The 21,421-nt window shown below is 39.5% G+C and overlaps 1 protein-coding gene across 4 annotated transcripts in view; it reads right to left on the bottom strand.

The window, feature by feature from the left end:
* The window catches only part of ldb2a (LIM domain binding 2a), a 98,217-nt gene extending 77,176 nt beyond the window's left edge, over positions 1–21,041 (bottom strand). For all 4 annotated transcript variants that reach the window (XM_008299678.1, XM_008299679.1, XM_008299680.1 and 1 more), the window contains exon 1: positions 20,787–21,041. In XM_008299678.1, the coding sequence (XP_008297900.1) occupies positions 20,787–20,918 (132 nt within the window). In that variant the 5' untranslated portion in view covers positions 20,919–21,041. The remainder of the gene's footprint in view (positions 1–20,786) is intronic.
* Positions 21,042–21,421: the final 380 nt, after the last annotated feature.

Genomic DNA, 21,421 nt, shown 5'->3' with positions numbered 1-21,421 from the left:
AATAATAATAATAATAATAATAATAATAATAATAAAATCAGTCATCTTCTATGATTTGGCTTGTGAACTGCAGTGACTTAAAACTCTGATTAAGTGTTACAGGACGGCACAGTTGAACTGAAAATAAAGTTATAGAAGCTCGTATCAGCAAAAAATGTACATCACTTATTTTAAACTTTCATGGCCTTATAATATACACCTGCTTTAATATATATTATGGACATAAAATGCAGAATTTCATCGTCTGTGCAGTAAAATTCTCCAAATAAAAGTTAACTGAACAGAGACACTCAGGCGCACTGAGCTAATATAGCATCCATGCTAGCCTAAAAACGATAACTTTCAAATTTACAATAACGATACAAAAGAAAAAGAAAAAAAACACCATAATGCCAATTAATGTGACACTTGGCGCCCAACAAACAGATAAAACGACATTTCTAAGCTATTTTTTCTCCATATTTTCCTGCCGTTCACCTGCGCGTGACTGACGAGACCACACCTTCAGAATAAAAGCCTCAGAAAATAACAAGAGGCTTCAGCAGTGGTTAAATGTAATGAAGCAAGTTTATTCTCACTTCCACCACTTTTAATACACATTTTTATGCACCGATTCGTATTTTTTCTGCATCAATTTATGGTTTAAATATCATAGGAAAACACAGAATGCAGGCATCAGGTGACAACTGCAGATATAATTGAATATAATGCAGTGAGGCTCTCAGGCAGGGTGTATTGCTTTCAAAGATTTATTCTCCTGAAGCTCATCTTTTCTCATTTGCTATTATCCCCGCTGAGTCATCACAATATAGAGGCTGGATTTATTCCTCTGTCCTCTTGCGGGTCTTTTGTTTGGGTAAGTGACCTCTTCAAATGTGCACGTAGCACCTGTTTACGTCAATGATAACAATAATCATTTTAATCGGTTTACTGGACCTGAGCAGTTTACCTTTAAACCAACTGATTACGACAGTAAAAGGCTGCTTGTGTATGATTTTCTACATATAATAGATAATACTCTATTAGCTACCAGGATCATCATACAGCACTGAATACTTTGATTGCTTTAGGTACATTTCCTGTTTGTACTTTTATGCTAAACAACATTTTCAATGCAGGACAATCACATGTGATGGAGTATCTTTGACTCAAGATCTGAATAGCCCCTTTAGCACTGGACTGAAGCAATCATTAAATGAACAGACATGACAACAACAGTGAATCCCTTCAGTGCAATATCCTAAGCTTTAGTAATTATTATAAGGAATAGTAGCAGTGGATTAAACCAACTACATTTAGTCCAGCAGTGTACTTGAGTATCATCCTGAGCTTTCTACCACTTCGTACATTCCCACTTTGTACATTTTATAGGAAAATATCAAAGTGTTTACTTCATTACATTTGCCTGACAGCTGTAATTCCTTTGCATGATTTCACATAAAGCATCCGCATATAAAATATGATGTATTATTGAGCCAACCAGCAGTGTAAAGTACTTCAAAGTACTTCCACATTGACTAAATACTGCATCAGAATTAAATTCTGCTGACAAGGCATTGCATCTGTAACAGGAGCCATTCTAATCCCAAATAAGTAATTAATCTTAAAACTTTAACTAGAATTTAATGACAATAATGTGACTTTTGAATGAATGGCTTTTACTTGTGATGGTGTATTTTATAGTCTTCTCTTAAAATACTGTCATGACACAGAAGATATCAAGGTGGTTTTGGTTTTCTTACTGAACAAATACAGACTATCATATGCCTTTTTCTTTAATTTAGTTAATTATCATGTTTTGGTGCCTGACAGTAAACTACATTTTACCTGCATGACTGTGTTGAACTTTGAACTGCTGAACTGCGGCTGAAACAGGATTTCATATAAAAGCCTGATCCCCATTTTGACATAAACTGCCTGGATTTAGAGTTGGAGATAAATTTTTCAAGTGCTGTCATCCTGAGGGCGCCCATCACTCTGTTTTACAGACTCCGGTATTCATTAAGCTTCCTCTTACTGTTTTAATGAAAAGCGTTTCACCCCTGTTTTATAGAAAACTGTCTTTCTTGAAATCCCCATTATTCGGTTCTGCAGGAGAGGGTTAGTTAACTTCCCCTCAGCCTAAGTTAAACAGCGTTTCACTCACACTGACTTCCTTCTGCTTTCCACAATGGTAGACTCACTTTTACTATTAGTTTCAAATTATTTCTTTCTGTGCCCTTCCCACCCTGTTTTCAAGATTTTCCTGGAACTGAATTTTACAAAATAATATCTTCTGCTCTAACTCAATATAGTTCATTTTGGCAGTCGACTGATATTTGGCTCGGGCCTAAAACCACCCTTTAAAAAAAAAAAAAAAAAAGCATTTATTTCACAAAGAGCAGAGTTGACAGCAGTGTGTCTATTGTCTTGTCTCCATTAGCTCTGCTCAGCCCAGCAGGGTTCAACCATAGATGATATGGTTTAGTTTGTGTCTCTGTTGAAAAGCCTCCCACCTCCCAGACAAACAGAGGAATCAGAAAATAACAAGCACATTTCATGCGCATGAACAGCATTTAGTTTCAGTATTCACAAACAAATGGGACCTGGCAGTTTCATTTCTATCCTCCAAATCACTTATTTTGTAAATAAATATGCATTTAATAGCACGAGCTAATAAAGCTAAATGTTGCTCACAACTTTTCCATTATATCCATGAAAAGTTCTATTTAGAATCGATGACCATTAGTCCCCCAAACTGGAGCTTTCGCGCAGCTTTTGGCCAGCGTCTCGCCAAATTGTGGACGTGGCTGGCTGAGCTGTGGACCGGCCAGGTTTGGCTCGGATCTAAAGACAGAGGAGAAGCTGGATGGGAGCCAGGCGGGCCGGAGAACAGCTAAAGCCTGGCCAGTGGACGTAAGCCATATGAATCCTCTGGCTGAGGCTGAACCCACCACAGAGGAGGCTCACAGTGCTGTTCAGCAGGAGACGTTAGGAGCTCTGCTTTTACTCCGCGATTGGAAGCAGGTTATAAAATTGTAAATGACACATATTTACTATGAAAAATGGAGCCTGCACTGTTCCGTCTTGCAATATCCTATCAGTCTTTTTTTGTTTGTTTTATCTCTGCCTGTCTCTCCTCATATCCACCTCCCCCCCTGCTGTCTCTCTCCCATCCTCACTGCCGCTGCTCACTGACAGACAATGTCCTGCCTTCATTTATGCCCGTGGACTCTCTGACGAACCACGTGGCGTGACGATGTTTGTTGTCAAATGCTACAAATCAGGCTGACTCGGAGGGACCCGAGGTGAACTGACATGGTCGCAGCCGTGACGGCCGTCAGCCGATAAGGCTCTATTGATTCAAACGGATCGCACCCCATCTGAGGGGGATTTATCAATGTGTCAATTGCCCACTAGCCAACCACAAATCACCAGCGCTGGCCAGGCCCCGGGGATTTGCAGGAAATCCAGAGGATTGGAGGGACAGCATAGGGAGGATCCTCAGTAAATAGCAACAGAGCTGAGGGTTAAGACCTCGCATGAAGAATTGTCCATACAGAGTGGATAGGCAGATGACACAAAGTTTTACTGTCTATGAAAACACTCAACATTAACCCTATTTCATGTAAGATGCCTATACATATATACTCCACTGTTTCTATACTTATATCTTTCGAACAATCCACACACCACTCATGCCTCTATGGTTATCATGAGCCATTTTCCCAGTAAGTTTTTTTGTTAGTCTGTATTTTTTCGTTGTTGCTTCCAGCCTCTTGTAGCAGACAAGCCTGCGAGAGTGTAGGCGTGTCTGGGGCCTGACCTTGGAGAATTACCAATGTCTAAAACCCCATTCAGCTCCTGAATAGCATGTAGCACAGCTGACTGGTGGGCCAACAAAGTTTTACTGCTGTGAAAGATTCAGACAGCTTCAGGTTATTGAGGAGCACAAGAACTCAACAGAACCAAAGACTCACAATGATCTTTAGCAAGGCAGCATTTATTTTCATTGTATTGGTGAAGGCTACTGATGGATAACACATTTGAAAAAAGGGGTCTAATAAAGCTACACTTTTTTTATAAGAAGTTATGTTTCAGGTTTTATGGCAGGATCTTAAGTGGAGGACACATTTTTCTACACAGAGTTAGTGTCTCCCTGAAATGCCCATAATCTAGGTATTGGCATTTTGAAAATGGATCTACAAATCATCCATCCATCCATTATCTATACATCGCTTAATCCTCACTAGGGTTGGCTGGAGCCTATCTCAGCCGACTTAGGGTGAAGGCAGGGGACACCCTGGACAGGTCACCAGTCTATCACAGGGCTACACTTAGAGACAGACAACCAAGCACACTCACATTCACACCTACGGACAATTTAGAATCACCAATTAACCTCAACATGTTTTTGGACTGTGAGAGGAGGCTGGAGAACCCGGAGAGAACCCACGCTGCACAGGGAGAACATGCAAACTCCACACAGAAAGATCCCGATGCCCCCACCGGTATGCGACCCGGCGACCTTCTAGCTACGAGACAACAGTGCTACCAACTGTGCCACCTTGCAGCCCATCTACAAATCAAAGAATATTAAAAAGACAGAGTATTTAGTCAACTAGATTAGTGCTAAAACAATCAGGTAATTTACCGGTTAGTCAATTTACAGATAATTTATTGAATAGGTTTGGTAATTTATCATTTTTACAACTAAGTATCCAAGAAAAACATGTCAGTGTCTCATCAAATGGGAGGATTTTCTACTTTTGTTTTGAATTGGTCAGACAAAAAAAAAAAAAAAGAAGCAATTTAATGATGCCAGTTTGGGCTCCGGGATGTTTTGAGGGTTTCTTCATTCTTTCATTTACAGATCAAACAAATAATCAGAAACTTAAAAAAAGGCAATTTCCACGTAAAGCGAGAATACAAATTGTAACAGTTCTGCTCTTATTGCTGGTCAAATGAAAGAGAAGACTGTAAGACGGACTTGGCTGGTTAATTTCATGGCTTTGTCGTCACTGCAGTGCGAAATTTGTGCAAAAATACATAGACATGGTGGTCCTTGAGAGGAAAAACTTCACCACACAGGTACTGTATGTATTCAGAGATCCTCAGAATAACAAACGACTGGAAACTCTTCTCTCGACCGCATGAACAACAACACTTTAATAATGTCAGGATCCAGTACAAACTAATGTGTGATATCATCGCAGGTTTATCCTCTTGGGTCTTAAGTGTTTTTATATAATGCAGACTTAACATGTTGCTGCATTTGGCCACAGTACAGCCACCAGCCAAGCATTATGCAAATGAAGAGAAATGAATGCAGCGGGAGGAAAGTCATTGCCCTTGAACAGCCACTTCACATTCCCCAGGAATGAACTTTCTCCCTATAAATGAAGTCAGGGAAGTTCCCATGTTTAATTGCATGTCTGTCAATTTACTTCGGCATCTTTCTCATTCTCTCCCCCTCTCTCTCTCTCTCTCCTTTTTAGTGTCAGACATTACAAGCAGGAGTCAGAGCACTGGTTAAGATACCACTGATTGTGTTACAGTGCAGGTTCAATACACAGAAGGGGTTAATACACAGAAGTCTGCCGTTTTAATAAGGAGGAGCCCGGACACTGCAGAGCACATTCACCACAGCCGGCTTTCACCCAGAAGGTTGCAGGATTGATTCCCACAGCAGCAATTATACCGCTCTCCTGCTAAAGTGCCCTTGGTCAAGTTAGGCGCCGACGGAGGGAGACTTGCTGAAGGCGTCGGCTAAATTAGTCAAAATTTATTTCAGCACTACTTTATGTTCAAAATAGCACATCATGAGAGCCGAAGTTATCAGGACATTTTTCATAAAGTCACATGATCAAATACAAATACACTCATTTGTTCAGGTTTCACAGGTGAGAATAATGGTTCCCATCTTTTTAGAAGATACACTGAAAACAAACTCATGGCTCACTCACTCCTCAGCTACGTCAATGACTTTAGAGCCCAAGATACCAAAAAACGATCTACTATTTTCAGGGAAGTCAAAAAAAATAAAATAAACACAGTTGTATGTAGCAGGAAAATCTTTTAGATTTTTTTCCCCTAACTAGTTAACATTCTGGGAACCCATCAGATTTACCTTGTGAGGCTTGGAAAACAGTGGATTAGGAGATTTGCTGTCCTTCATTTTATATAATTATAAACTTTGGTTTGGAATATTGGCCAGAAAATAAAATAAAAAAACAGGCAAATTGAAGATATCAGACGTTATACATTAAAAGAAAAGTAAACAAAAATCACAATCAATAGTTGCAGGTCTGCACATAAAAGTAATAAAAGAAAAAAAAAAAGCCTGAAACATGGACAAGTTCACTGAAAACCCAAACAGCTTTAAAAGCGTTTCACCTCAGTGGAGACAAACAAAAATAAGTCAATATCAGCAGCACAGACACAACAATAAAGTACCATGTTAAGTGGCAACAAACATCAATACGGATGAAAATGCGAGAGCAACAACAAGTTGCATGAATGACAAAGCAGGGAAATAAAATTATTTACTGCACCCATGAGAAATTAAAATGAAAAGGAGAGCGAGTATGTAGGTTCTGGTTTGGACACACCAACACTACCCATCCAGCCTGTATTTCCCTCTGCTGCGCTAATTAGGCCAATAAACAATCAGCGCGGCACACTCCCTCCCACTGGTCAACAAGAAGCGTGATCAATTCTGGATTTCATCAAATCCGCTAATATTGTTCAGTCTGTAAATGTGCTCCGTTGCTTGTCAGGCTGATGACAGAGACCACACTGACCGAGAAACTGTGACTGAAGGACGAACTTAAAGAACATACTCGTGCTGAGACGTTAAATGGTCAAAAGAGTGCTGCACAACCTTTTCAAAAACTTTTGAGCATTTTTAAAAATGCATTTAAACTTGTGTCTACATTTTAACCCTCTGGACACCAAGCAGTTTATTTAGCTCCTGTGACATTTTAACTCACTGTGGGCTCATTTTCACTGCAATAAAGTCCTGCACCTGTATGGAGACAGCACATCCATGGCTACAAGCAGAGGGAATTTAAAAAATGTCTTTTGTGCAATATGTAAATATGTGAAATTATTTTACAAAAATAAAATTTAAACAAAGCAAACACCCAGAATCAACACATTTAACATTTTCCCAGGCGCCCACAGGTATCACCAACACTACAGAAATGATGGCTCTACACAACAAAGATATTTGACTGCTTACATTTTAACTTTGTTTCCATATTTGTCTCCTATCTGCTTTGTGTAAACACAGTCTGCAGTTTAGCCCAGTTCAGATGAAAAGTTCCTGAATTGTTATCATGTGACTGTCAGCTGCAGCTGCGGAGCACAGATTGTTGTGTGTTTTACAGAGAGTGGTTCGAGCAAATGGTTTGTTTTTGAGCGAATTATTACATGAGATATGAGGGAAATAGTCATTTTGATTAAATATCAAGATTGCAAGCTTAGATTTGGTTGATTCACACATAATAGTTTTAAGGATCGTTGAAAAGTTGATAATCCAATATTTCTCTCTGTTTTTACAGCTTCTGACTCTAATTAATGGTGTAATTTTGGATATTTTTTCTTAAGATAACGTGCCTTTTAAACCCACTGGCTCATTAAGGGGTTCAGAGGGTTAAACTGAAATGAATGAGAGAAAGACAGGAGAGTAAAATACATTGCGCTACTTCAGCAATTAATTGGTGATAAAGGAAATAAAGTGTTTCAAATGTATTTTTATTTTTAGATTTATTTCATTAGACTTTTGACTCCACTGTTAGCCTTTAGAAGTCTTTTAATAGTTTCATAGTCAACATCTAAGAGAGTGTAGGAAAAACATTTAAATATCTTTGTTATGTGTGACTTTAACTTTAACTGTTGATGCATGGCTGTGGCTGTGCAGCGCACCTATACATCCTTATTACTGCTCCTTATTGTTTTAAAGCCTGTATCCAGCCAAGCTCATGCCATACATCAAACAAGATCGACAGTGAATGTGAATGTGTGGCTTAGAAATGAGTCCGATGTTCCATGAACGAGAGCCTAATCTGTAATAATCACTTTAAACCAATATTTTCTGGTTGCCAGCAAGAATGACGACGAAGAATTTCATCCTCTCTCATAAGACCAGAGGTCAGGATCAACTCCAGTGCAATCCTCTCAGAGTCGTATGCATTCAGTGTCTTGCTCAGCGACACTTCAGTAGGCCAGATGCTTTGTTACATGCACAGTGTTTGAGCAGAGTTTGTGAGCGACTGAAGGATGGTACTTTACATTCATGCCTGGAAGATACAGCGCTAAAGAAGAGCGTGCATGCTCAGCAAGTGTTCTCTGACTCAATGTGCATAAAAAAGCAAGTAAATGAAAACAGTATGTAGTCTTCTGCCTACTTATTCAGAATAATTCCATTAAGTTCATCTCACAGGAAAAACTACATCGGAGTCAAACAGCTGATCAGCAAAATGACGAAACATGCAGAAACCAGCGCAGAGCGGAGCCTGGCTGCTGGTGTAACGGAGCTCAAGTACAGTGTGTGCCTCCCCGCGCTCACTGTATCTACTTTAGAACTTTTTTCTCCTTCTGCTCGGCTATGAAATATTACAAGTTTGAATATTTTTCAGTAAAGCATACAGCAGGAGCTGCACTGCTTTTGCAAGCTAAGTAGGACGCAACATTGCAAATCAATATAAAAGGACTAAAGTAAATCTTCGACCAGCTAATTGTAAGGCTGTGTGTAAATCCAGCTCTGTCTGCTGAAAATTACAAACCCACACAGCTACACTGCATCCCCACTTATGTTTTGAAGATACTTTCTGCACACGCCTTTGTCATTTAATTAATTGTTTTACCGTTGCTCATTTTCAGGCAAAAAACCACATAGTAGAACGGTAGGACTCATCACCCTTCTTGAAAGGGTCATATTTTAACCCAAACCATTCTATTTTCTTCAACCTAACCATGTGGTTTTGTTGTCTAACCCAAACCAAACAGTGAAGGATGCAAACCCAGATCCTGTTGCAGGCCGATGCCTTCATCCTCCTCTTCCATGGCCTTTGTGGCAAACGGAGCCTTTCTACTGCATCACAGTCTTCGCATTCATTAAGAAAATATGCTTCCTTCAAAATGAAATTATGATTCTTTCAAAGCACAAATGTACACAGTTTAGTCTAGAAACATAATTTTTGGAAGACAAGATTGGGAAATGAAGACCACCCCACTTGTAGTTGAGTTCAGGAGGGAACCAACTTTGGTGAATCTGAAATCGTCATCTGATCCCGTCATCATTTATGAGCAAATTCCAGCAAGACAAATGGGCTTCCCTTCACTTTATTTAATCTGCATTCAGCATACATACATACTGCTGTAAACTGTAACCACCAGCATGTTAGCACTGGCCATGATAGTATACTGATGTTAGCATTTAGCTCAAATCACTGCTATGCATGTTTCTGATCGAACCGAATAGACGCTGCAAACTCACACTGACATATCCAAGACATGACTGGCATTAGTTGACTAGAATTACCGCTGCCCAATTTTTCCAGATGCAGCCAATTCTTTGAAAACAACTCTTGGAAATGGTTTTGCAATTACAAAAGAATGAACAGAGCTGCACTTTCCTGCGCTGTGTTTTATATCTCGGGATACATAAGCAGCTTTAAATAGTTTCAGCATCTCGCTCACAGAGCCTTCGACTGGACACGTCGCTCGGGCGCGAGATATCAACCTGTGACCTCGGATTCAGGACGGACTCCCAAACCACGCCGGCCAGAGAGAACAACAGGACACAGAGTGACTACGGGCCCGTCTGCCTTCTCTGTTATCTGAGCGACAGTGTAGCCTGGAAGGAACCATGGGAAAGGGCCAGGAAAAAGGTGGGTCTATTGTCCAAGCATCCTGCTGGATGTTACTGACGCTTGTGATTTGACACCAGAGGTCTTTCTTTCTTCATATGATTTTCTGGGAACATCCTCTCAGAGCATCCCATGTACAGAATTATGTTATTTAATCACAAAGACTGTTGTGTGATTCAGTAATATACATGTCGGGAGCGATCATATCCACATCCTATTAATAAATATCTTTTTTTAATGTCTCTCTGCTATAGTAGAGGAGTATTTTTTTAACATTTGCTTTCACATGGTTATTATGTATACATTAATATTCTGTTAAATCGCTTTAAAGGCATCATAGGAATTATGAATCTTAAAAAAAATAAAAATGCAATGGCCCAGCGTATCTTTTATATACGCAAAACTACAACGTGCAGAAAGAAATACAACAGTAATTAACACACTAACATGTCTGATTTGAATGTAAGGTGCTTCATGAAATGTCAGGATCCTGAAGTTGAAGCGATTTATGCCGCGTTAGAAACGATGACCTCCAAATACAACCCTACTGTCTTGACACTGAAGGAGGAACAGAGCTTATAACAAAGATGAATGTCAGATTTAAAATAAATATTTGATTTCTCAAGGATTGTTCTAAAATGGTTTCGTTCCATGATTCAGTGGAGAAGGCTTACAAGGAAAGAACTGTAGGAAGAGTTCGACCATAGTTCAGTTTGAAGGTCACCCTCTGGTGTTTCAAGTACTCTAAAAAAGCTTGTTGAGTGGTTCATTTATGAGGTGCTCCAAAGGGTGATTCAGAAGACTTTGTGAGTTATGTTTTTTATTTTTTTTACACAAAGGGTCTTTTTCGTATTTATTCTTTTTAAACTGGTACATTTTCAAGGTTAAATGTAATATTTTCCAGGTACATCACTTTTGGTCAGCTATTTAGTTATGAATATTGACTGTATTAAACCTGCAATAACCTTTTTCTTTGTTTTTGGCCACTTGAGTGTAGCGGAAACAAGCTGTGAATACTATAATGACGCATCATAACCTTTTGACTTGATACAGTCAGCAAGGGTTCAGCAGTTATGGCGCAACATTTTAATTTATTTCAACTTGTATTTCTGGCCACCTAACGATGTGGGTCCAATATTCACTCTCACTGCGTTTATACTTAAATACTTATATGACATCTAATACGCTAAAACAGTACATGAGATTGTTTGCATGTCTGAACCTGACAGTATGCAAAGTGTATATTATTTCAGGAGTAATATCACAGGATGCAAGCACTGGACACGACACCAGCATAAATTTCCCACAATGCAATGCAATAGTGATGCACACAATAAGCACTAGTGCACAGCAACCGAGGAAACTATACTTTAACATCTACTATTCTTCAATATAAGTCTATTATTGGGTTGCACTTAGATACTAGATGGAGTTACCATGGTAACACACCATAAACTGGCAATGAAGCTTTCAAGAAATGAATCGTCATTATGCTGAATAGTGCATCGAACAGCAAGACACATATTGAGTACGTACTGCATAGTTTAGTTGTCGGATGCAAAATCTATTTTTGCTCTGTTTTGGGTCACTACCAACTTGTGAGGGAAAATCCAGCTTTTCTATGTTCGCCAGCTTCCTGCTAACCATGTCTGTCTGCTGTTTGGTGCTGAAGGGTGGGTTTGTACTCAAAAACTATTTTATACTCTAAAAATAAATGTTTAGGCTTTACAAACAAATACATTAACGCAACAGTTTGCATCAATCCTTTCGAGTTCTGGAAGCTTCTAATGACAAAATGTTCCAAAAACAAACAATCATTAGTCTTTCCTCTACAAATAATGATACTTAAATACCTCATATTACCTCATAATCGGTAGCATAACCACAACGTTTTTAAGGACTTGAAACTCTGAACTCAAGGACGAAAAGCCAATGCAGTGGGTTTACTACAATTTGATCTTGCTTTAAATCAATCACCACAGAAATCCCTGTTTAAAATTACACTAAATACTAACTTTGTGTGATTACTAGCAAACACAACAATGATAGGTTTATCTAAATTGATTCATTTGAGTTAACATTTGCAACCATGCATTTAATTCAGGTGGTGCTAGCAGGTCCCCTGAATTACTTTTTAGAGTGAATCATATAGCAAAGTTGCAGACCAGGTAGCTCAGGAGATTCATTAATTCTCTGTGATACAAAAAATGTGATCATAACTATTCTAAATACATAATTTAGTGGCCAGGCAGGCTCATACGGTCACACTGGTGTAAGGCATCTAATTTCATCCTGTATACTTTATATACGGTGAAAGTGACAATACAGAGAAACTTTAACTTGCGTCTAACAGTAACTCCTGTGACCTGAATGACTCTCTTCCATTGTCACTAAGGACAGAAGACCAGTTTCTGCTCCGAGGATTCATAAAGTTATCTCAACATCTATCACTGCGCTCTGCATAAACAGACATTAATTACTCTCATCCATAACTTAGAATAAGACGGGACAGCGAATTCACCTCAAGACAGTAAATTAAATTTTTATGTCTTTCTGTTTCTATTCACTGATTTCACACCAAACAGCAGTTTTCTAAAGAACAAAATGATAAACAGGCAAAAGGCATTCAGCTCTGACCACAGTTTTCTGAGGATAAGGTTACTTTTTTTTCCCTTCAAAACTATCAGCCCGTCTGCTCACCTTTTAGCAGTATTATTCTTTAATTTAGCGAGGGGGGATGTTGGTGGGGAGTTAACTAAGGGAAGCAGAAGCTAATGTGATTCAGTCCTTTCAGTGACTGGCAGCATTATGAAAATATAAAATGTTTTTGTTTTTAATGTAAGAGCTTCGAGCAACGTTTTACGAGTCTACAAAAGCAGATGTCTGTTCATTGTCAATAAGGCTGCGAATCATAATAACAACACATATTAGAGATTCGGTTGATAGAGAAATAAATAATAATGCTGTTTACTCAGTCAAGCCAAGTAAATAACAAATGGTGTAGACTTATTTAGGCTATTTAGCTTTTTCTCCATTGTTTTGTTGTCTATTGTGTGGGAGGCAGCATAAATGCAGAATGTAACCAGTGTTTATCAAACTAAAAACGATCTTTAATTTACGATATACTTAATAACTGAAGGATTAAAATCAACACTGTCCAATCAGTGCTCGCTAATGAAGATTTCCAGCATCACTGAGGCTGATTTTAACTGCAAAACAAAAAAAAAGAACAAACATCTAAATAATTACAATATAAGAAGAGACACTGTTTGTTGATCATACATACAGTATGCGCAACATTTCTAATAATTCATCCTAAAGCCTTTTGTTCAATTTACTGCATTTAAAAAAAAAGTGATTAAAAGTGTGTTGTGACACATTTGAAGCCTTAAAGTGAAACCTACAGTGGCTTGTTTTCCCTGATGGTAGATAAATCCAGCAGTAATGGTTAAGATAAGGGCAACATGATGTTCAACACCTTTCTGGTAATTACTCTCAGCCTGTTTCACACACACACACACACACACACACACACACACACACTGCAAAAAATGTCTGTGCCACCACCAAGCATTTATACATTTTGTGGAGTTCCACTGTTCTCAAAAAGAAGCTGAAATGTGACACTGTGAGGTTGTCGCATGTGAGACGCTGAAGTTAATGCAAAGTATTGGCACAGTTTGTTTGGGGCTAATTTTGGGTTAGGGCTGCAACTAATAATTATTTTTAATTTGAAAAATAAACCCAACAATTACTTTATCGATTCGTCGATTTCTTGTTCGCTCATTCTTACAAATGTGAAGCTGCAACCGGGAGAGTTTTTTGTTCGACAGTGACTCGGATGATTGATTGATAATTGAAATATTCAACAATTACTTTTCTATCAATCGACTATTAGTGGAATCATGTTTTGGTTTAAGTTTAACTCTTAAAAGAAAAACTACAGCATTCATATGGAAGTGATGGGACCACTGTATTTTATTAACTCTCAGTTCCTGATGTTAACTGACAAACACTTGGCTCGTGTTGTTTTGAAGTTGAATATAGAATAGAATAGAATAGAATAGAATAGAATAGAATAGAATAGAATAGAATAGAATAGAACTTTACTGATCCCTTTGGTGCAAACCAATATTGGCCTTCGAACACCTCCTAAGATTGGCTGATCAACAAAATGTTAATTGGCTTAAATTTTAAAGAGTGAAACATCAATTTGTGCCAAAACGCCGAAAACTTTGTGTTTTCTGCTTCTCAAATGTGAGAATCTGCAACTTTTCTTTCACCTTCATGATAACAAAAATATATATCTGTGGGCTAGTTTTATATTATATAAGACAACAGATACTGAAAATAAATAAAATTCAACTGAAATAAATCAAATCAAAAGGCTCAGAGTAATTCATACTGAAAATAGTCATCAATTGCCTTTTCTATGTCTGCTGATGTGAAAAAAAAACAAAAAAAACATGAGAAGGTTGATTTTCACTGGGAGAAATATCCCGGTGTGTTCTTGGTGTCCTGGTTGCTCATCTTTAATCCGTCTCTGTGAACCTTACAGCTCAGTGCCAACTTGACCTCTACATCATAAGCCTATTCATGTCAATCTGACACGTCGTGCTGATGGGAACAGATCCACTTTGCTCCTGACAGGAACAAGGGATTTTGCCATAATGAACACTCCAGTCCGTCCAGTTCCACAGTGGAGCCAATGAGTCAAGTCTGTGGGCCCATTTGAATAATGAGAATGAGACTAACTATGTGCAACAGACACAAGAATCCAATGAATGGCCTGCCAATCACTGTTACTGATTGCATGTCTATCCGCTGAGGAAGAGTGTGACCATTAGACCCACTGTCAGCAGAGAGGTTTCTGAGCGCAGCCCTGTGGGTATTATTATGGCACCTCCATTAAAATGCTTTTGTTTTCCTTCTGTTTCACCCTCTGTGTTGTAGTTTTACTTACAGTGTTATTCTGTGTCCCCGCTCTCTGCCGCTGAATATTAATGTCCTCTATGCTAATGGCCTTACACCAGCTGAGGTCGACCAAGCTCCTCCTCTGAATGTTAATCCGCTACTTCATTTGCATACGCTTAAGTGTCAAATTCCCCCACAAATCATCGCAGCTGCCTCCGTACACCGAGGCCTGTGCCCCCCGAGCGACAGCACAGAAACAATGTGGTCACACCGTATGCATAGCATCAAATCCACATCAAAGCCTGTTTAGATTGCCAGGTCAGCGCAGGTTCACATTGTGTAAAATGAAGGTAATGGGATAGCAGTCAGTCTGGCGCAGAAATACAGCCGAGCAGGTAATAAGTATGAATGGAGCAGGTAATAAGGTTGGGATAGAAACAGACCCCGAGTCATCACAGGAGCAAGACTGTTTTAGCTGCAGCACAGTTATCAGTTCAAAGGTGAGCGCTGATCCCAAACAAACACACAGGACCGGTCGTGTCGTTAGCTTTTATTCCTCCTTATTTCCATGGGCGCCTCTGAGTGCATGGCAGGTGAAAAGGCTGCTAGAGAGAAGGAAGAAACAAAAAACAAGTTCCTCTGCATATTAAAAAGAGTCTCACCTAAAAATAAAAGCGTTTTCTTTATTAACGAGCCAAATGCAGTCGACACCAGGGCACCGAATCTATCTGAAGGAATGAACTGAGGCATCATCAGTTCCTCCCTTTAAATCATAATTTATTTGTTAAAATCAATAGGAAACTATTCTTATAATTACTTCATCTTTAAAGTCTTTTTTTTAGCTTTTTATGCTGCTTTTCTTCATCTTGTGTAAAAATGGTCAAAACAAACAAACAAACAAACATCACCTTAGGCTCTAGGAATTTGTTACTGTGAAAAACTGCCCCCTTTCAGTATTTTCTGACATTTTATCAACCAAAAAAACATCACTGATTAATCGAGACAACAGTCCGGAGATTAATCGTTAATGAAAACAATTGTTAGTTGCAGGCCTGACATCATCGTCACCGCAGCAGAGCTGAAAGGATTAATCTGTGATCTTCAGAAATGGATTCAGCAATTATTCTGATAACTGCTGTGACTTGACTTTTCAAGCAAAAAGACAAACATTTTAACTTCCTCATCTGTGGGAGGACTTGCTGCTTTTCTTTATCATGTGTGACAACAGACTGAACGTAGTCGGGTTTTGCAGTATTGGTCGAATAGAAAAAGGGTTTTAAACACGTGAGAGACTTCATTCAATCAAGAAAATAGTCTGCAGATCAATACAAATAATCATTAGTTGCAGGACAATATTGCACTTTAACTCTCTCCACCTCATGGTAGAAAGAAAAGCCTGATGTTGTTTTTAAAATTTGTATTACTTTGAGGGTTGTAGGACACAAACCCGCAGATCTGAGATTGTGAAATGTGCAAAAAAAAAAAAAAACTGAACACGACCACAACTGACTGTCCATAATGGCCCAGAACCATCTAAAGGTGTTGTTTTCCTCACTAACGTTCACATCTGTAACTTTTAAAGTGATTCAGGAGATAAGAGCTGCTACAGATACTGACCAATTAAAAGTTCCAGTGCATACAACAATGCTGCATGCAAGACAGTAAATTGAAGGAATAAAAATAGAACAACATCCCTCTGCGTAATTACAACAATTTGCTATTTTCTCCCTGCGTCGAGCTTTTTCTGTAAATGTCACTTACAGTCACGCAGACTTCTCTCGAGGTAAGTAAGTCTCCTCCAAGTGTCAAATCCTTGAGTCCTGCGCCTGCCAGTGCGAGCAGCAGTTGCACCACCAGCCAAGCAAATTCAAAAGCACACTCATGAATAAGACAAATGGGAGAATTTTCTAACAGAGGGCTAACTTCAGTCGACTCCTTCAACACTTTTCTAAAAAGGTGGTGTCATACTGAGGCTTAGTCAGTCGCTCCGTTAAAAAAAACCTCCTCAAAACGGCAGGAATGCAAACTACAGTGAGTCACTTCGCCTGATCGGGTCTGCCAGCGAGCGTGATGGTGAGTACGCTCGGAGCTATTCTGATTTCCTAACAATGGCACTGCTTTTCACGATATTAAGCATCTTTACTTGGGAGATAATTCTGACAAAACTGCTGTTTGCAAGCTTGAAATCATTCTGACTGGATCAACAAAACACAACAACAACCCCAGTTAAATAACGTTGCTTCACGCTAAAATCCAGCACAAGCACTCGCTATTATACGTTCTTTCGGCTGATTAAATTCCGTCTTCCTCAGTATGTTGAAAGCCAATTTTTTGAAAAGGCAACAACAATAAAAGCCCCCCTGCTTATAATGACATATCAAAAAGGGTCCACACAGTGGCCACACACACACACACACACACACACTTAAAGCAATTTTTTCTACTTAATTTTCTGAAAATTGCTTATAAATAAGATTAAAAACTGATAACATGATTGAAATCTGCAACAGAAAAATGACACATTACTTCTATTTGGATAAAGATTTCCATGAAGCTCCACATCAGTGACTGGTGTTGACAGTACTAAGCTCAAATAAGTCGATCTGAGCTTCTGTGTCAGCCAACTGACCCCAAACAGGCAAAGTCAAAATATGGGATAACATACAGCACATTTATTCATCTGTGATGACTGTCTGGCAAACAAAATAATTAGATATTAGGTAATGCATGCTTTGTATTGCTTTAATTGGTGCAACAGCATTTCCTGCACTATTCTCATTATGCTGAATTTGTGGCAAAAGGACGGTTTCCACTTCACTACATACTGAGTCCTAATAAGATCAGGAAAAAAAGGCATATTTAAAAGCAGAAATTGCACAAATTAAAAAAAAAAAAAAGTTAGTTTATATATTTTACAGACACAGAAGTGGAGTCAGTACAAGGGTTAAAGAAATGTAAAGATACAATTAAAAAAAAAAAAAAACTTCTATAAAGCTTCAGTTAACGACCAGAAGTTTAGCTATTAAATTCAAAAGGATATGGATCTGCAACAGCTGCTAGCAGCAAAACCTTTATGAAATATTCAAGAAACTATCCAGCAGGACAATTCAGCTATTTTCTTCTAATGGAATCCAGATTTTTTTCTTTCTTTTTTTTTTTTTTGAAAAGAAGAAACATCCCAAACTTCCTGTTTTGTAACAACACCGGCCTGACCCCGCGCTGATGCTGGCATGGTCTTGTTTCTAAATGTGCACTGACTTTTCAAGTTGTCTTCCAGGAGCTGGAGTCTGCAGCAGCTCAGTGATAAAAAGAAGCATCACCATGACCCTTCAGACGCGCATCATCATTAAGGGACCAGCAGCTAACCTCGCCTCGCAGCTCCTTCATGAGGAATGTGTAATATTTCTGCACAGTTTCCCTCCTCTGTCTTAGTTAAGGTAAAACAGACAAAGACATTAAGCTGTATATGCAGCTCTGTAAAAAGGGAGATTCCTTTCACAATCCTTTATTTTATTTTTTTTTCTTCTTCACCACACACAAAAGGTTTTTGTAAAATGATGGCTGCAGTTTTGCATTCATGAGGATAATTGCTATATAATTTTGTTAAAAGCCTGAACTGAGCTGTATGGCACATCTGGATGCAAACAAATTGCAAAACTCGAGGCATTTATTTCGCTGCTATAAGACACTACTTCTTCCTCATTATATTCACCACCTGCATTTTAATCAAACAATAACCACATCGCTAAAGAGAAGACGTATGATACACTCTCGGCGCTGAAGAAAGAAAGGAAAAGATGAAGAGGAGAATGAAGATGCTATGAACACCAACGGGAACAAAAAACTAATTATATTATTATGCAATTATATAATTGAGTCGGGGGAGATGAAGGTAATGGATTAAATTGCTATGTGTCTATAAAATGTGTGTTTGTGTGTTCATATCATGCAACTCATCCGTGTATATTATCAGTGGCATGTTTGTTTGGGCTGTGTAAAAGTCTGGCGTTACATTAACAGAAATGTCTCGCAACATCGCTGTTTGTGTGTGTGTGTATGTGCGCACTTGTACATGTGTGTGCACATGTGTGTGAGATTGTGCATGTGTGTGAGCGAGTGTGGTGATTGCACTCGGCGTCTGGGTTTGTGTGGTACAGGAGTAGAAGTCCACTGGGGCTTGGACCACTCCGTATGAATAATGCATCAGACTGGGCCGTTGCATCTCAGCAACATTGCCTTGGTCTGCTTAAAGTTGCAAGTTCCTCTTTAGGAAAGTCAGCATCATTCTGCAAGCTGCTGCTGCAGTAACTCAGCTGGAGTCGGGCTTTAAAAGATTTCTAAAATAACTGCAAAAAAGAAAACCTTCACATGAAATTATTTAATGGACACGTTACTCGAGAACGCCTCAGTTTTTTGGGGGGAAGAGTCTAATTCGAGCCTAAAAGCTTCACGCAACAAAGAGAAGTCAAATGATTTCCAATAATGAATATTGAGAGCTGAAACTATTAGCTGATTATTTGACTGGTCAATTGATGGAGAATTATTCAAGCGAATACTTTTTTTTAAAAAATTTTTTTAAATAGCAAATCAGGTCAAATTCAGAGGTTCTAGATTCTCAAACGTGGATATTTTTTGCTTTTCTAACTCTTCTGTGACAGCACACTGGGGGGTCTGGGGCGTTTTTAAGTGGTCACAGTGGAGTCTGTGAACTTGTGATTAACAATTTTGCTGTTTGCTCCATATTATAGAGACAACAACGAATCAGTCAACAAAAAAATAGCGATTAGACCAAAATATATGTGCGGTTGAGCTACTAAAATATGCACATTGCTTCTACTTTTCCTCTGAAGACACTTTGCGGGGAGAATCTGACATGTTGAGTGAACTTTTTATTTGCAGACTTAGCCTACACATTTGTGATCATGGAACAGATGCTGAAGACAGCTGCGTGCTGTACAACTCACAGCGGGATCACCAAAGGTTCAATCTGGATGAAACTGTACGCCACACACGCTCTGCACCCAGTGATTTGAAATAGCAGCCAAGTAACATGAAATTAATTCACCTCATGCGATCATCAATTTGCTATCAGGGCCACTTTCATTAAGAAATTTTCATCCACAGTGATGAATGATGATGAATCCTGAGAGTCAATATTATTTTTTTTTGCTGTAACAGTGAGACCAGAAAGTCTTGACCTCAGTGGACAAACTCTGCCTTCTTGTTTGGCTTTAGCTGGTGCAGCTTTTTCATGGACCAAACACAGTATGCAAATATGAAAGGGAAAAAAAAAAAAAAAACTGGCAATATGTAAATGTATGCAAATTAATTAAAATGCAGTGAAAAGGCTACTTTGCCTCAGTCTGTGCAGCCTATTTGAATAGTCTTTTATAGTTCTTTAAGAGTTTTTAAATCCCAAACTTTGTTCTAATTATATAAAACTTTCTGTTAGGAAAGTGTCACATTTTAAAATCATGTGTACTAACAGTGTTAAGTGGTGTTTAATCTTAAACATCTAGTTAAAATCATTAAACTGATGATTTCACTTCCAGTTCAGCTGATTGTTGACTATTAATATTATTAGAACAAGTCAATCCTACTTCAGGTGTCACTCCAGTCATGAATCTTTTAGCAGGTTAATTGGCCACGTGAACGCACCTCCTCCACAAATCAGCATTTTTCCAACTTAAAACGTGGATTTCGGGACTCATCACTCCAAGCAGCGACTTCAGAGGATGGTGCTTCCTGCAGCCTTCACCACACACACACCGGAGCCTGTTTACTTTCACCTCAGGAATGTTTGGCACTTTGGCATCACATCCACATCTCCTGATTGACGGACCTTCACGGATCATCTTTCTGTTGCCCCCCTCCCCTGCATCCCTTCCCTCCTTCCCGCACCGGACCTCTCTCTCTCTCTCCCCTCTCCTCCTCCTCCTCTCCTTCCCTCCCCAGCAGCCCGCTCCCGGTACCTCGACCGAAACGGGACCGTGTGGCGGCTGTGTCCGCTCGGCTCACCTCTGTGCGCGCCTGCAGCCGCTTGTTCATCTCGTAGATCCGATACTCGGGCTGGACCATGTAGGGCGAGTGTCTCCTGTAGAAGGGTCCGAACGGAGAGGAGTAGAACGGGTCGTGGGTTGGGTTGGACATGGTGGCTCCTGGCGAGGCGCACGGCGCGATTTCAACATCCAGCGGGCACAGCAGCGCACATGGGAGTGCGATGCTCTCCGAAGACCCCCAGTTGGAAGCAGCCGCTGTCGAGGCTGAGCTGCACTCTGCAAGTTGGCCTGCCTAGTTCGCTGCTATAGCGTGGTGCTGGAGGAGGAGGAGGAGGGAGGAAAGGGAGGAGGGGAGGAGGGGGAGGAACGATGGGCAGGAGGGGGGAGGGAGGGAAGTCGTTTCCTGTTCCCTCAAGACCTACACTCAGTTTTGCACTCTTGCAAAGTTCAAGTAAGAGCTCTGTGTGCATGTGTGTGTGTGTGTGTTTTCCTGTCTAAGGATTGTTTTACTTTACACAACCATAAGGCTCTACTGTCATGCTGAAATGCAAGCAGTGGAAAAAGCAAGAATCTACAGAGAGACGTGTATTCTTCTAAACATTTTCAGCATGCCGGATTAATTTAACGATGCCTGCCAGTGGCTGCTGGAGCTCT

The sequence above is a fragment of the Stegastes partitus genome, unplaced genomic scaffold (assembly GCF_000690725.1).
Source record: "Stegastes partitus isolate 25-593 unplaced genomic scaffold, Stegastes_partitus-1.0.2 Scaffold1449, whole genome shotgun sequence".
In the NCBI taxonomy this organism is placed as follows: Eukaryota; Metazoa; Chordata; class Actinopteri; family Pomacentridae; genus Stegastes; species Stegastes partitus.
This window is presented reverse-complemented; position numbering and strand designations above follow the sequence as displayed.